The 17,158-nt window shown below is 35.1% G+C and overlaps 1 protein-coding gene across 2 annotated transcripts in view; it reads right to left on the bottom strand.

The window, feature by feature from the left end:
* Positions 1-17,158, bottom strand: part of ksr2 (kinase suppressor of ras 2) — a 131,190-nt gene that overhangs the window by 15,820 nt on the left and 98,212 nt on the right. For both annotated transcript variants that reach the window (XM_055198438.2, XM_055198437.2), the window contains exons 17-19: positions 13,880-13,976; positions 13,451-13,584; positions 899-1,033 (exon numbers count right to left, since the gene is read on the bottom strand). In XM_055198438.2, coding sequence (XP_055054413.1) covers positions 899-1,033; positions 13,451-13,584; positions 13,880-13,976 — 366 coding nt within the window. The remainder of the gene's footprint in view (positions 1-898; positions 1,034-13,450; positions 13,585-13,879; positions 13,977-17,158) is intronic.

The raw sequence follows: 17,158 nt of genomic DNA, 5'->3' as shown, positions 1-17,158 counted from the left end.
TCTATTTAGCTTTTCCGTGACTCTTTGGGTCCTCATCCAAGATCTATAAATCTGCGCATGACGTACAATCAGAGCCAATCAATGAGCTTGTTACATCCACCTGGCCATAGCTAATTTGCATTTCTCATTTGACCATTTGCAAGGATCCAAAGAGTCACGAAAAGCTAAATAGAGAGGCTAAAACGAAAAGCAAATCGAATAGCGAAAAGAATAAGGAGAACCATCGAGAAATGAAAACAAAAATGTTAAACAGAAATGCCCTTTTAAATGCCTAATTTAAACATGTATTTGTAGTTCAATTTATAAATCCAGTTATTTATTTCTCTTTTTAAATTGCTTTTTGAAATACAATTTGAAATTCCATTATTTAATTAAGAATTTATAAATGCAATTTAAAATGATGAACTTATTGAGTGTTTTATGTTGTTTTTGTAAATTGTTATATTAATTTGAATTATTTATTAATGGATTAATATTTCATTTATACGTTATTTTTATAATCTCACTTTTTATTGCCTAATAAAATGTCACATAATGATTTTTTTGTAACTTTGTCTATTTATGTATAGATTAATTAATGAATTTTTAAACAAATCTATTAATTGCTATTTTTATTGTCGTTATTAAATATTGAAGTTCTTGATTACATTTTGCATGACTCTTGTGGTCCTCCATAGTTATATAGATGTCATAGCTTTAAGCCATTCCTAATCACACTTTATTGCGTTCTGAATGTTAAAAGTATATCAACTACTGTAAATGCTTTATACAACATATAAAAAACTGGATCCTGATATTGAAACCTTGAAGTAACCCAAACATAATTACATTTCTGTCATTATTTACTTAAATCATATCAAAACATATTTTGATGGTGAGTTAGGTGATGGGTACCCACCCAAACGCAAAGACGTCAGACTGTTTGGAGAAAGGAAGCTGGTTTTCTGCCGTCTCAGGGGAAAGCTGACGGATGAGCTCGGGAGCGAGATGACACAGCCAGCCGCTTGGGATTCGCAACTTATCCTTCCGTCTACTGAAGAAAGAGAATGAGAAACCTGAATCAACAGCCACAACATGTGCATGCTTTGAATACTGAAAAAAAGGTCATCATATTGACAGTTCTGTCACAAAAATGTAACCGATTAAATGCAAGCCAGCAACTGCTCTCAGACAGCCAGACTTCAGAGTACAAACATCAAGACACCTCAAAAAAAGAAAAGAGTCCACTTTAAAACACTTCATGATGCTGGATGATCTTTGAGACAAATAGACAGGTGCTCAAATAAATTTGAAAAGCACTGTTTGTGTGAACGCTAACTAGTTCTTCATCTTAAGCAGCTCTTTATTCATTTTTTCACATGGGGCTAACAGCTGTTCATTTTCTGATTAGTGGATTAGGATTGGAACCACTCATAACCTGTCGAACGAAAATGTCCAATGAGTTAATCTTTCATAACACACAAAAGCTCTCTTAAGCATCCCTGACATTTCACGATGCTTCAATATGAGTGGCGCCAACATCCTCATTGTACCTGCTACAGTAAATGTTGCCGTAGATAGATGTGGTGTTTCAAACCAGACCAAATCCCAGAATAATCAGATCTTATTACAATACCCAGAGTCACAACACATAACTAATGTAAAATGCTGTTATTGAAAGTCAGGCTCGCGCCTTACAGATAAACAATTCATAATTATGCCGAAGCACGCCCGGAGTCCCAGACGGACTGAGAAATATGCCGTTTCAAATACTACGTCTTCCTAATAACTCCTGATGATAATTCACATGGCTTTGGATGTGTGGGAGTGGGCCGATCAAGATTTGATCAATGTAAACTTGAAACTGCGGGGATGTTCACTGAGATTTCTGCCAATGTACGTAAACACGATCAGCCTCATAATCAGATGAGCCGATGTGTAGGAACATTTGTAATTTCGCCCCGGCGGGGATGTTGGTTTTGCCGCTTTCAATGCCAACCAAAGCATTTTCAAAAAGGCGAGACACCAAACAGAATCGGGACGGGTGCCAAAACAACATCAACAGGGATGATAAGCATACGGTACTTTTACTAGGAGATTTAACAGAATATAACCTGGACTTAAACATCACCAAGACCAAGGCCCAACAAAGACTGTACTTCCTCAATGTCTAAAAGACACATACACTGGGCGACTTTAAAAGGAGGCAAATGGCATTTTTAAAGATCCCACCCACCCCAGACATCACCTGTTTTCTCCTCTACCTTCTGGAAGGTGATACAGACTAATAATCTCTTAAACCAACACTTCCTCCAGGCAGCTAAATGTTTTAATTACATAACCCTCCTACACCACCACCCCAGGACACGTGCATTAATAATACCCCACCACACTTTATATGTTTGCACTACTTCACTATGTTTACATTCTTTTACTATATTTACATATCCGTTGACCTGTATTTATATACAGTCAGGTCCATAAATATTGGGACAGAGGCACATGTTGTGTTATTTTAGCTGTTTACCAAAATGTATTCCAGTTACAGTCATATTACAGCCGTTTAATATGGAGCTCCCCCTTTTTAAAGGGTTCAAAAGTAATGGGACAGTTGACTTAAAAGCTGTTTTATGGACAGATATTGTCTATTTTTAAATCATTTCCTCATGAATGACAGATGTTAAAGGTCTGGAGTTGATTTTAAGTGTGGCAATAGCATTTGAAAGCTGTGGCTGTGAACCCAAATCATTCGGTTCACATCTCCATGCAAGTGATACAGACCATATTTAGGTTTCAATAACACAACAAATCCATCAGAGAGATAGCAGGAACATTAAGGGCCCTATTTTAATGATCTAAGCGCATTGTCTAAAGCGCAAAGCGCAACGTCTAAATGGGCGTGTCTGAATCCACTTTTGCTAATTTAACGACGGGAAAAATGGTTTGTGCGCCGAGCGCATGGTCAGAAAGGGTAGGTCCTATTGTAATGGGAGTATTTTGGGCGTAACGTGCAGTAAACCAATGAGAGTCTCAGCTTTCATCCCCTTTAAAAGCAAGTTGCGCTGGCGCTATGTCTAATCCCTATTTAGATGACGAACTTTGTAAACTGAAAAACTAAGCGGAGGAAGAAGATCCCCAGTTTAAGATTAATGTTAAATAATTGTGTTGTTTTTTACTTGTATTGAAATTGTTATTTTTTTATTAAAACCTTTAAACCCCGTTTTCTTTTAGTCATGGAAGTAAAAAAGCAGGCTTGTAATTGCTTTTAATGTATGGCTATCCAATATCATCAAAAAATAATTTACAAGTATGTAAGATAAGGTTTGTTCTCTAAAAATACTTTATTTGTAACAAACAGGAGATAAAGAATTTACAAACGGCTCTCCTCACGTTTCAGCACTTTGGACAGCGTTTTTTTAGCAAAGAGTTTTTTTTAAGCATTACTTAAAATGTTTCTCATCTCACCATATCCGCAGGTACAGAGTCATCATACACTCTAAAAAAACAAACGGTGCTATATAGCACCAAAACTGTTGATTTGAATCGTAACCATAGAAGAACCATTTTTAGTGCCATATAGCACCGGTGAAGCACCTGTGTAGAACCATATAGGTGCCATATAGCACAACTATAGCACCACATTTGGTTCTACATAGCACTATATGGTTCTACACAGGTGCTTCACCGGTGCCTCACCGGTGCCATATGGCACTAAAAACGGCTCCTCCATGATTACGAGCAAAGAACCACTTTTGGTGCTATATAGCACCGTTTGTCTTTAGAGTGTATACACTAAATCCGTGAGATAGCATTAAAAAAAAAAACATTTAAAAACAGATGCATTTGTTCAAAGCAAAGCATTTATTTACTTACCAGGCTGCAGGTGAAGCAGCTCTTTGCGCCTTCTAACGTCTCATAATTAGTCCTCATTTATGTCCAAGAGACTCAATAATAATCTTTTACATTCAATCCTTTATTCTTTCATTTTTAAAAGCGTCTTTGTGCTGCTGCGCATTCATGTACTTTGTGATAAGCAAACCCGCGTTGTCCTCCCGTTTATAGGCGCATTTTACTAATGCGCTCTTTAAATAACATAAAACACATTGCGCCATTGACTTTAGACCAGGTTTTTGTTGGTCAATGGCGTAGTCTATTTTAGTTGCCTCAAAATAGCAACGCGCCAACAATGCGCCTGAGCACGCCTCGTTTTCAGACCAGAACGCCCATGGGCGCAAAAGGGGGCGCGAATGCATTTGCTATTTAAACAACGCGGCGCTAAACGTGAAAATTAGGGTGGAAACTAGCGAAAGACACTTGCGTCGCGCATTGCGCTGCATTGCGCCGGGTGTAAGATAGAGCCCTAAGAGTGACCAGATCAACAATTTGGTGCATCCTGATTAAAAAAAGAACACACTGGTGAGCTCAGCAACATAAAAGTCCTGTATGTCTAAATAGGATAAAAGTGGTGGATGATTGCATTATCCTCTCTATGATAAAGAAAAAAATGTCCCTGCTCCGAATGATTTGGGTTCACAGCCACAGCTTTCAAATGCAATTACCACACTTCAAATCAACTCCAGACCTTTAACATCTGTCATTCATAAGGAAATTATTTAACAAATAGACAATACCTGTCCATAAAACAGCTTTTAAGTCAACTGTCCCATTACTTTTGACCACTTTAAAAAGTGGAGCTACATATTAAACGGCTGTTATTCCTAAATCCTTCAGCCAATTTGGATGTGAATACCCTCAAAATAAAGCTGAGAGTGTGCACTATAAGCCAATAGTCATAATATGACTGCAAGTGGAATACATTTTGGTAAACAGCTAAAATCACACAAAATGTGCCTCTCTCCCAATATTTATGGACCTGACTGTAACTTTATTTACACTGTACGTTGTTTTACTGCATATTTATATAGTATATTGTCTATCCAAATTGTCTTATGTTTTAAGTAGGGCTGTCAAAAAATTAATCGCATATGATTGCATACAAAATAAAGGTTTTTGCATAATATATGTAATAATATATCTTTTCATTTGTATATAATAATCTGTAATATATATATATACTATATTGTATTTTGGATATTGTATTTTGCGTAAAATTAAGAATTTACTTTTGAATACTAACCTGATATAATACTGATTTTGGCAGTATATATAATATACAGAGGTGGAAAGTAACGAATTACATTTACTCACGTTACTGTAATTGAGTAGTTTTTTTGTGTACTTTTACTTTTTTGAGTAGTTTTTAAAATTTGTACTTTTACTTTTACTTAAGTATGTTTTGTTTAAAGTATTGTACTTCTCTACATTTTAAATCATATCCGTTATTGAGTAAAAAAATATTTAAAAAAGCAATGTGATAAAGACGCGCAATTGATGATTGATGGGCGGGGGAACGCGCAAAATGAACCGTGGAGACGGACGAGACAGGCGCGCGCTAATGCAGACCCGCCTCAGTTCAAATCTTACGAAAGAAACCCCTGGCCATATTTAAGCGACCACTTTCCACTGACGCGAAGCGAGTGTTTCTTTCCTATGAAAGGTAGGATTCATGCTCTTAAGTACGAAATGGCTGTTTTACCACTCATTTGCACGACGCATTTTTAATACCATGCGCATTATCTTCTGAGGTCTAGCAGCTTCGCGTCAAGTCAAACACAACTTCTGAACGTCCTCGAGAATGCGCAGGTCATTAGACATTGCAGAGAGAGAGAGAGAGAGAGAGAGAAGAATAAAGGTCTGACATCAGGCACCCAGGTCAGGGAAGCTAGAAGACAATAAATGTGTCAAAAGTATATAGACATGGCACTCATCTCATTATATACTCATTTAAACTATATATAGTTTAATAAAATTATGTATGTTACCAGCAATACATCAATTACAACCTTACTATAGTGATTGTATTTACTAGCTGCTGACCACCTTCAAAAGTGCATAACTCACATGTAAAAATCATTAAACAATTCCATAAATGTTTCTTACTTTAAAAAAGCTTTTTATTTTATAAACTTTTTGTTATTGCACTTTAATTGTAAAGATGTCCCTACAATTAAAAACAACTAGTTTGAGATTTATATTCCCTTGTCGATTTTGAACTATACTAGAATCCTCCACCTCTTCCCGCTGTAAAAAAAAGTAACTTTTACTCTGAGTAAAGTTAAAATGACTTACTTTTTACTTTTACTTGAGTAGATTTTTAGACAAGTAACTTTACTTTTACTTGACTACAATATTTTATCACTCTTTCCACCTCTGATAATATATATATAATAGCGATCAGCTGTAAAATGCGTGAAAATTTTGCGCTGTAATTTGTGGAGCGGATTTATTGCGTTTTATATATGTATGTATGTATGTATGTATGTATGTATGTATGTATGTATGTATATATATATGTATATATATATTACACAAAATGCAATATCCGCCGTGTTATTCTGTCATCTTTTCTCAATTTTTTCCCAAAACGCAATAAACCCCACTCCTCCTTTTTTACAGAGCGCAAAAAATCCGCTCCACAAATTACAGCGCACCATTCCACGCATTGTAAACAAACAATGGCGGCATGTTGAGTACACGGAATCCTAGTTTTCCTCATCTACTTGATACTTCGTGATTAACAAAGAAACAAAAACAAAATAATACTTTAATGGCATTGATAAACGAGTGGTGGTTTTCTGTGACGGGAAAGAAATGTAAGCCATCAATATCTAATAATTTACGCGAGAGGCATTTGGGAGCCGGTTGCTTGATCTCCCGACAGCATTTAGCTTCTCTCGTGCTAACACATTGACCCCAGGGGATCTTGTGAAAAACTTTACATTATTTTACTCAAAGTCAACGAAAATCGAGCAGGACCAAAACATTTTACAGCTGATCGCGACGGCGTCCCAAGTATAACTGCAGCAATGGCTATATGACAAAGTAAGTGTTTTGGTTAATGCCATTAATGTTCATATTTTTAATCAGTGTATACGACTATTCAACTAAATGAATATAACATGGCAAAGATGAATGCACATTTATATATTGATTCAATAGATTATTGCATTTTGAAAAAAAAAACTTGTAATGGATTTATTGCATTTTGTGGAAAAAAGAATTTGTTTTTATAATAAATCTTTGCAAATCAAGTTATGGATTAGATTTTTTTGTGTTTTTATAACCTAAAGATGCTATGTTAAGTTTGTAACAGAAAGTATGTTTCTGAAATACACACTTTGCATGCATGTGAGTTTATATATATTATATATTAATTAATATATTAATTATACAGAGTGCATGCACACACATATAATATGCAAAAACAAATTTTATATTGTATGCAATTAATCGCGAAAAATCTTTTGATAAAGTTTTAAGAGCTGCTAAACAGTATTTCATTGTTTCTGAACAATAAAAGTCCATTCTTCTATTCTATATGCAATTTATACAATTTTTAAAATGGTCCAAAATTGGTCCCTATAACTGTCACTGGAGTGGTACCGTTTCAAAAAGGTCCTAATATGTACTATTTGGGTATGGATATACGTTTGCTACCAATATGTACATTCACTATGAAATAGACTCTAAAACCAACAGACAAAAACAGTTTCTTTCCCCAGGCATGCTAAATGTTTAAATGCATAACCCTCCTATACCCCCCAGGACACGTTCAATAATAATACCCCACCACACTTTAAATGTTTGCACTATGCTTACATTTCTTCACTATGTTCACATATCCTTTCAGCTGTATTTATATTACTTTATTTACACTGTAGACTGTTTTACTGTTCATATTTATATAGTATATTGTCTATGCAAATTGTCTATTTTTCATTGTTATTCTGAAGAGCTGCTAAACAGTCATTTTTATTGTTTCCGAACAATGACAATAAATGTGTATTCTTTTATTCTATATGGAATTTATATACTGTCAAAAAATTGGTCCCTAGCTGTCACTGGGGCGGTAACCTTTCAAAAAGTTCACCTTTGCACCTAAAGAGTTCATATTAATACCTCAAAGGTACATATTGGTGGCAAATGTATACATTTCTGTACCTAAATGATAGATATTAGGCAGTCCTTCCAGAAAAACACGATTATGCGATCGCACGATTCAACGCATAATCACCCAAAGTTATTTTTTCAAATACGCCGCACTTTTGCAGCACAAATTGCAGATTTCCGTGCACAAAATATGCGGTGCAAAAATCACATATATCTTAGCAAAAAGTTTAAAATGTTGCATTTACTTTACACAAGCGCAGCCATGTCCCCTGTTGCCATGGGAACGTTATGAAGTGCTGTGATTATGTGATGTGAACATCATTTATAAGCTGCAAACAGTTTTTGCAAGTTGCCGCAGTTTTTCATCGCATAAAATTGCATAAATATCCCGCATATTTCATCGCATTTTTTAAGAAAACATGCCGCAAGATCAAGGATTTTTGCGCGCAACAATCACAAAAAAAAACTCAACGTTTTTCTGGAAGGACTGATTAGGACCTTTTAAAAAGGGTACTGCCCCAGTGACAGCTAGGGACCATTTTTTTCTGACAGTGTATGCAAATAAATATATAAAAAAGAAGATAAAGTAAATAAGAGGCTGACCAAGAGGCTGACCAAAGGTTTAATGTGCCCCACCATGAGACAACACCTGAAGTTGCAAGATAAGGTTGTTTGAAGACTTTGAAGACAAACCGATGTAATTGAATCACATGTGACAACGCACACCAATTTCAAAAGAAATAAGAAATGATAATTTTCTAAATGAAAATAAATTCTATTTTACAACATATTTTTTAGACAATTTGGCCCAGGACCGCGGGTACTGTGGGATGTGATAACTTGTCATTAAAGGGGCCATGGCACAAGACTTTTTTAAGATGTCAAATAAATCTTTGGTGTCCCCAGAGCACATATGTGAAGTTTTAGCTCAAAATACCATATAAATAATTTATTATAGCATTTTAAAATTGCCACTTTGTAGGTGTGTGCAAAAATGTGCCATTTTGGGGTGTGTCCTTTAAAATGCAAATGAGCTAACCAAATTCAAACATTGATCGCAATGATGGTGGTTTGTTGCAATTAAAACTCAATTGTGCTTTTCTCTGCACTAAATGGGAGTGCTGTGGTTGTATAGTGCAGATTAAGGGGTGGTATTATTATAATAAGAGCTCCTTATGACATCATAAGGAGAGCCAAATTTCAACGACCTATTTTTTCATGTGCTTGTAGAGAATGGTTTACCAAAACTAAGAGGCTGTTTACACTTGGCATTAACATGTGTTTTCGTCGATCGGATCACAAGTGGACGACGTTAATGCCAGGTGTAAACGGTGTTCAAAACGTTTTGAGCTCGTCCACTTTCGACCACTTTCAACCACATCCAGAGGTGGTCGAAACCACTTTCGATCGGATCGCTTTGGAGTTGCGGAACGCACATGTGGTTGAATGCGTTCGAACAGCCACACGCGACCGCCTTCTCTCCGCCCATTTATCTAATCTGAGGTATTAAACACAAGTTTTACGTCTTTTTTATTTCTGGCGTGAACATACGGTGAACAGCGCAATTTTTAGCCTTTCATTGATAAAAAATAAGCGGCTGATCTCCGTAGTTTCGTTTTGAAAGCGTGTGAAAGCCGCGCGATCCCACATCATCAACTGCGCCGAAAATTCAGAGAAAGCCCCCACACACCCATGCACAAAACACTGTGCAGCATGTTTACTTGCTAAATAAGCAGTGGACACTGACATTATATTAGATCGCGTCCATATAAACTCATAATTACTCCCGCTCGGGTTTGAATGACAGCAGAGAGACTCGCCCACCGTCTCACAGACCACCCCCTCATAGTATTCAGCACAGAAGCGGTCGAAAGTGGACAAAAGAGACGGATTTAAATACCAGGTGTAAACGTAATGTGTCTCTCTCGTCCACTTGTGATCCGATCGACGAAAACACATCTCAAAACCAAGTGCAAACAGCCTCTAAGTTACTGGGTTGATCTTTATCACATTTTCTAGGTTGATAGAAGCACTTTGGGGAACCCAATCATAGCACTTAAACAAGGAAAAAGTCAGATTTTCATGTCATGGCCCCTTTAAAACAATTCATAGTGGATCTATAAAGGCCTTGTTTTCTATAACAGAAATATATTTTCTTCTGGTTTTGTTATGAAAGACGATATGAATTATAGGAATTCGGTACCAATCTATGGCCATTACATACTGTACAAAAGTAACAGTATAGTTTAATACTCCACTTGACAACGTCCAAAATAATGATATTTGCATTCCAAAATCGACCCAAAAGATCTTTCCGTCACAAACCCTTTTCATAGATTTCCACATTTAAAGGATTGTGGCAAAGAAGGGCAGATCTTTTATATCTTTGTCTTTAGAAGGACATGGTGTATTGTATATATAAACAGAGGTCCTATCTCTAAGGACCGTGTTCAGTTAAGAAGGTGTGGATGAGTCAAGCATGATGTAATATCTAGACTCGGCTGATCCGGTAAATGTAACTGAAGATTAGGATTATAAAAACTGATCCTAAATCGATTTATTTCAAAGGGCTCCTCCACATCATACAGTATATACAGTCAGAAGTAAATTCATTACTTAAAAAAGCATAAAACACCATGAATTGAATGTTCCTAACAAATTGAAAAGAGCTCACCCTAAAGGCAAAGCCCACACAATTAAAGAGATCGTGCACCCGAAATGGAATTCAAAATTGATTCACTTACAGTACCCTCATGTTGTTTAAAACCATTTTTTATTTCTCTGTAAAGCAAAAATGAGACATTTAACAACATGAGGGTGAGTAAAATTATTTTTATTTTTGGACAGGCGAGCCTCCTAAAAGCGCACTTTAAAGTCACACGTTTCGTATTTGTATGTTCCTATAAACATCTTCAAAAATAAAAGTCAGAGAATTAGTCACAAGTTTAAGTATATGATGTGAAACTCTTCCTTTAAATTCATACTGCATTGCAATGATTTTGCTACAGGGCGTCCCCCACGAATTACTATACAGTTGCATTGTCAAATGAGATCTTCCTGCGCTCATATGCCGATAACATCTGCTTCTACCTTCACAGTCCTTGAATCAGACATTTATTAAAAACTATGAGAGTATTAAAGGTGAAACTGAAATGAGCTCAGTGGTTCACACTATGTAATTACAGGCTTTGGATTTTAATAAGCAGTTATGAAAGTCATTTAGGGACGTTCAAATGTATTGTGTGATGACTTGTACATTTGCTCTGAACTGTCATCATGTACAGTATGAGGCAGCTCTACATTTGAGCTCTGTTACAAATCTAGTGAGCTGTTTATCTAGACCGCATCATAGGCATGTCTCCAACTCATGAAAGGTTTTAAGGGGTAGAAAGCAACATCATGCCAATATCTGTCTAAAGTAATTTAAAAGATGCATTTCAAAATGTTACACTTTGAAATGCACTGCTTAAATTTTCTACTTAAAGGTGCAGTGTGAAATTTTTAAAAGGATCTCTTGACAGAAATGCAAAATAATATTCAAAACAATATTATCAGGGGTGTATAAAGACCTTTCATAATGAACCATTATGTGTTTATTACCTTAGAATGAGATGTTTTATGTACATACACCGAGGGTCCCATCACATGGAAGTCGCCATTTTGTGCCGCCATGTTTCTACAGAAGCCCTTAACGGACAAAGTGTTTTTACTAAGTTGTCTCCGATGATGACATGTTTGTCCGGTGGCGGCTACCGTAGCTTCTCTATGTGTTTCAAAAAGGAGGGTTGAGCAGTGGACTGAACTGTTGGTTACAATTCGCAACCTCACCACTAGATGCCGTTAAAATTTACACACTGCACCTTTAAAGCTGCGATTTGTAACTTTTGTCACTCGATCGCCATCTCGGTTTGAGACATGAAATTGCAGTTTACTTTACACACTGATGTTTAGGTTTGTTAAGAAACAACTGACATATCCTGACAGCTCAACTTATAAATTATTATCAATTTTAAGGGGTACAGTAGAAAGCAACATCATCTCAATATTTGGCTAATATTTAAGGTGGATGTTATATGTGCAGAAGGCAATCCCAAAATCTTCATGAAAAATGCATCCAAGAATGTGGACGACAAAAAAAAATTTATTTATTTCGGTAAAGTTTATTTTTAAATACACTTTTATGAAATTTTTGATTATTCAATTATTGTAAAATGTTTCGCTTTGAAATGCACTGCTTAAATTTTCTACTTTAAGCTGCAATTTGCAACTTTTGTCTCTCTATCGCCATCTCTGTTTGAGATATAAAATTGCAGGTTACTTTTACGCACTGATGTTTAGGTTTGTTGAGAAACAACTGACATATCCCGACAGCTCAACTTATAAATTATTATCGATTTTAAGAGGTAGAAAGCAACATCATGTCAATATTTGGCTAATATTTACGATGCATATCATTTGTGCAGAAAGCAATCCCACAATGCACTGCAGTGAGCTCACGAAACAATGCCTTCCAAGATAGTGGAAGACAAAGAGAAGGCTTATTATAAATACACTAGTAATTTACTTCATAAAGATTTATTTTTATAATCCAACAACATTTATCAAACTCAAAGTTAAAGCCCAATTCTGTAATTGCCCTATAAAGATTTTCATTCTTAAATGATTTGACAAATAATTTAATACTTGATATAATAATAATTTAATTTAATAATTTAATATAATTAAAAAAGACTACATTTTAAAATGTAAAACTTGCACCTGGAAACTGCTTAACTCTTTCCCTGCGAGTTATCTCGTCAATTAAGAGAAAACATTTGCCTAAAAAAAACGTGTTCCTAATAAATTTTTATGGTAATCTGTAATACTGTGATTAACCACTGATGGCGCTCTTACCCAATTTATAAAAAAACTGAAGCAAAAAATTATTTGTTAATTTTACACTCCTTATATGTTTTGATAATCGTTCTGAATTTGATCGCTAACAAAATTCCTTCTAAAAAATGCAATTATTTCAGCTTTTCACTTAAAATTTTGTATTTTTGAAGAAAAACACCCATATTTAAGAGTTAAACAGAGAAAAAATAAAGATATGATGAAACATTTTTTTTCCCCCCGATTTGTTTGTTTGTTTGATTGAAAGCAGAAGGTCTGTTCTTTCATTTGATAAATTTGTATGTTAATATATTTTTTGAATTTTTTCCTGGAAGGCATTTTGTGAAACTTTTGTGCAAATCACAAAAAATGCTGGCGGGCAACTTTTCAAAAAAAGGCTGGTGGGAAATGATTTAAATTTTCTACTTAAAGATGAAATTTGTAACGTTTGCCTCTCTATCGCCATCTCTGTTTGAACATAAAATTGCAGGTTACTTTACGCACTTATGTTTACATTTGTTGAGAAACAACTGACATTCGTTTTTTATTAAATTATGTAAATGAAGTGAGCATGTGTATATTAACGTACCTGCCCGCTTGTAAAACGCCAGATATTGTGAACAGGCCAAAATCTGTGATGACCACTTTTCCATTGTCATAAAACACATTCTTCGACTTCATATCTTTGTGAAGGATTCCTTTGGCATGTAGATAGCCCATCCCCTAAAACAAAACAAAACAAACACAAATGTAAATGCATGCTGTAGGATTAATACTTTATATAAACAGAATCAGACAGCCATAGATGTAAATAGCATAGATCTGATTCAGATAAAAGTTTAAGTGAAAGTTTTCAATACATCAAGGAATATTTAGCATTATGTGAATCTGGTAAACATCCCTTTGATGGACCAGCCACCTGTCCGAGACGATATGCCTCGCCTGACTCAATGGCCTCGCTAGGGATAAGTGTAATAAATGATGGATGGGTCTAGTTAACAGCCTTGGCTTGTCTTACCTTCACCATCTCTTGTGCAATTTGTCTGGTCTTGTTTACATCGAGAACGACTTTTGCATCTCGTACCACTGAATACAGGGTCCTGCCCTTACACAAACTACAAGAGAGAAGAAACATAATTGCACATAACTGTATTAGACATTAGCGGTAAGTAATGTATGTGCGGATTGTAGGTTTGGAAAGGATTTTGTCATAAAACAGTGTTTCAGTATCACACAGCATATTTAAGGCATACTGCACATGCATGGCAAAAGATAAAAAAATCTGATTGGTTGATTTTACACAACTTCTTGGAGTTGTTGGAGGGATGCACAGGTTTTATCTTTCTGGCTGGCATTGTTTATAAAGGGAATGTTTTTTCTAGTAAGTTTTTCTAAAGTAATTTCTAGTAAGTCGACACTTATTGGATGACCCGAAACAAAGGCTCAAACCACAAAAATACACAAAATACACAAAAATAAAGGAGCTAAAATGTTTTTTTCATAGCGATGCATTGACAAAATAACCAATTTTAGTTCTCCAAAGAACCATTCAGGTAAAGGGCACATATAATGGAAAATCTACTTTTAAAAGGTGTTTGGACATAAATGCATGTTGACAGTGTGTGAACACAACCACCCTACAATAAAAAAAAAATCCACCCTCTTCTTTTTTTATAAATTGAACCAAAGCAGTTTAATTAGAAAGGCCATTTTGATTCTGTTCTTTTTTTTCATTTTGTTAATGTGATGTCACACTGATAAAGCTCCGCCCACGCCCATGGCCACTGACTAACTGGTTAATTTTACCCAAAAGCTTTCTACATGTGTTTGTTACCACATTGCACCGCTAATACAGCTAAAGATACTATTGTCTCAGACTGTATTCCAGGGTTTCCCGCAGCACTTTGCAGTTCGGACGGCCCACCTAAGCAGGGAAACCATACCGCCTTAATTAGGCCGTCCAAAAAAAAAATAAATCCGCTGCACAAAAGGCCGTCAAGTGCATCTCATAGAATAGCACGGACATGCTTTACACCGGGTACTGTCCCGGTGACAGCTTGGGATCCATTTTTCAGTGGCATCGTGTAGCACCATTATTTTTAGGAGTGTTGTCAAACACAATATTCATCCACTAGATCACAGGGGGGCCGTGTTCAGTTTCTGCATGGAGCATGGGTCACTGGGTGACCTGCTAAAGAGCATGCAATGAATCAACCCGTGCAGGGCTTGCGTTTAAACCTACAACCTACACTGACCTGAGTGTATTTTAGGATACAAGTCTGTCTTCTACTGCACGCCATTCTAGATTTACATACAGTATATATTTCCATATTTATGAGGGTGAACTTTATCTCCACATAAAGGAGAAGGAGTTTGCTTCACTTCTCCGGTACCTGATCTCCAGCTGAGCTACCTGATGAAGACGCCCGCGTCTTTCCCCGGGCTGCCCTCCTCCGCCCCTTTATACATATTAATAGCATCATCAGGGTACGAGGATCATTTTTAGCATCATTCTGGCCTTTTGGCCCTCTGAAGTGTCGGGCTCTTCAAACGCATGATGACGCACTGACGAATGCAAATGTAGGGCTCAGTATATACTCCATCAGTATGGAAATTTCTCGCATGCATTGAATTTAGGCTGTTAACGGTAAAAATGTCAGGATAGATTATTAGACTTTGACATTCTGCATTGACATTCAGTATTGTTCTACTTTTCTTTTCTTTTTTTTTTAGAAAAAGACAGATTTATTTAATGCTGCAGGGTTATTTGGAAAACAATCAATGCATAATTACCCATAACAATGCTAAAAGGAAACAATCAATATTTGCTTCCCTTATTTACTTTTAGAAAAAAGTTAAATTCAAGCAATTATATCTCAGTGATTTGTTGGGTGTGCTTACTTACGATTATGAACTGTTAAATATGTTCTACATAACAAGAACACACCACTCAATGCGAGCCGAAACTATTGTTTTAAAACTGTAATTCAAGATTTATGTTTTATATACAGTAGTGGCCAAAAATTATGTCCAGGATGAGGGGATTTGTACAATATTTGCATTTAATGCTCCCCTAGGTTAGAATAAACAATCCAACTATGAGGTGTATGGTACAAAGTGGACAAAACACTACTTTTAAGGATATTTATTGGATAAAATAATTTGGTAAAAAAAAATTTGTGGCTTAGTAAATTTAGCTAAATAAAATGAGCAAATTCTATTTAAAAAAATGTATTCTTGTTTTAACCAAATTTTAAAAAGTGAGTTATTCTAAAGGAACACATTATTTAGTAAATGTATATATCTTATCATGTAAAATTTGTAAGAAGGAAATTAAATTAATAATTTTTGGTTGGAACTACTTGAATTATTTTAGTAAATATAACTAAATAGGCAGTGGACTAAAAATAATAGGCTCTAATTACTTAAAAATATAGTGCATCATTTTTTCATCCACTTTTTTAATTAAATGTTAAGTGGAATTTTGAGCAATTGCTTAAATTGCTTAAAATTCCATGTAAAACCTACTTTAAAAATTGCTTAAAATTCCATGTAAAACTTACTAAAAAATCGCAATCGCTTAAATTGCTTAAAATTTCATGTAAAACTTACTTTAAAAAAATCGCAATCGCTTAAATTGCTTAAAGTTCCATGTAAAACTTACTTTAAAAAAAAATCGCAATCGCTTAAATTGCTTAAAATTTCATGTAAAACTTACTTTAAAAATCGCAATCGCTACAATCGCTTAAAATTCCATGTAAAACGTACTTAAAAAAATCGCAATCGCTTAAAATTCCATGTAAAACTTACTTTAAAAATCGCAATCGCTTAAATTGCTTAAAATTCCATGTAAAACTTATTTTTAAAAAAAACTCAATCGCTTAAATTGCTTAAAATTTTACGTAAAACTTACTTAAAAAATCGCAATCACTTAAATTGCTTAAAATTCCATGTAAAACTTACTTTAAAAATCGCAATCGCTTAAATCGCTTAAAATTCCATGTAAAACTTACTTTAAAAATCGCTTTGCTTAAATTGCTTAAAATTCCATGTAAAACTTATAAAAAAAAAAGCAAACGCTTAAATTGCTTAAAATTCCATTTAAACCTAAAAAAAAATCGCAATAGCTTAAATCGCTTAAAATTCCATGTAAAACTTACTTTAAAAATCACAATAGCTTAAAATTCCATGTAAAACTTACTTTAAAAATCACAATCGCTTAAATTGCTTAAAATCCATGTAAAACTTACTTTAAAAATCGCAATCGCTACAATCGCTTAAAATTCCATGTAAAACG

This window comes from Misgurnus anguillicaudatus, chromosome 22 (assembly GCF_027580225.2).
Source record: "Misgurnus anguillicaudatus chromosome 22, ASM2758022v2, whole genome shotgun sequence".
In the NCBI taxonomy this organism is placed as follows: Eukaryota; Metazoa; Chordata; class Actinopteri; order Cypriniformes; family Cobitidae; genus Misgurnus; species Misgurnus anguillicaudatus.
Note: the sequence above shows the minus strand (reverse complement) of the source record. Positions and strands in the feature narration are given on the sequence as shown.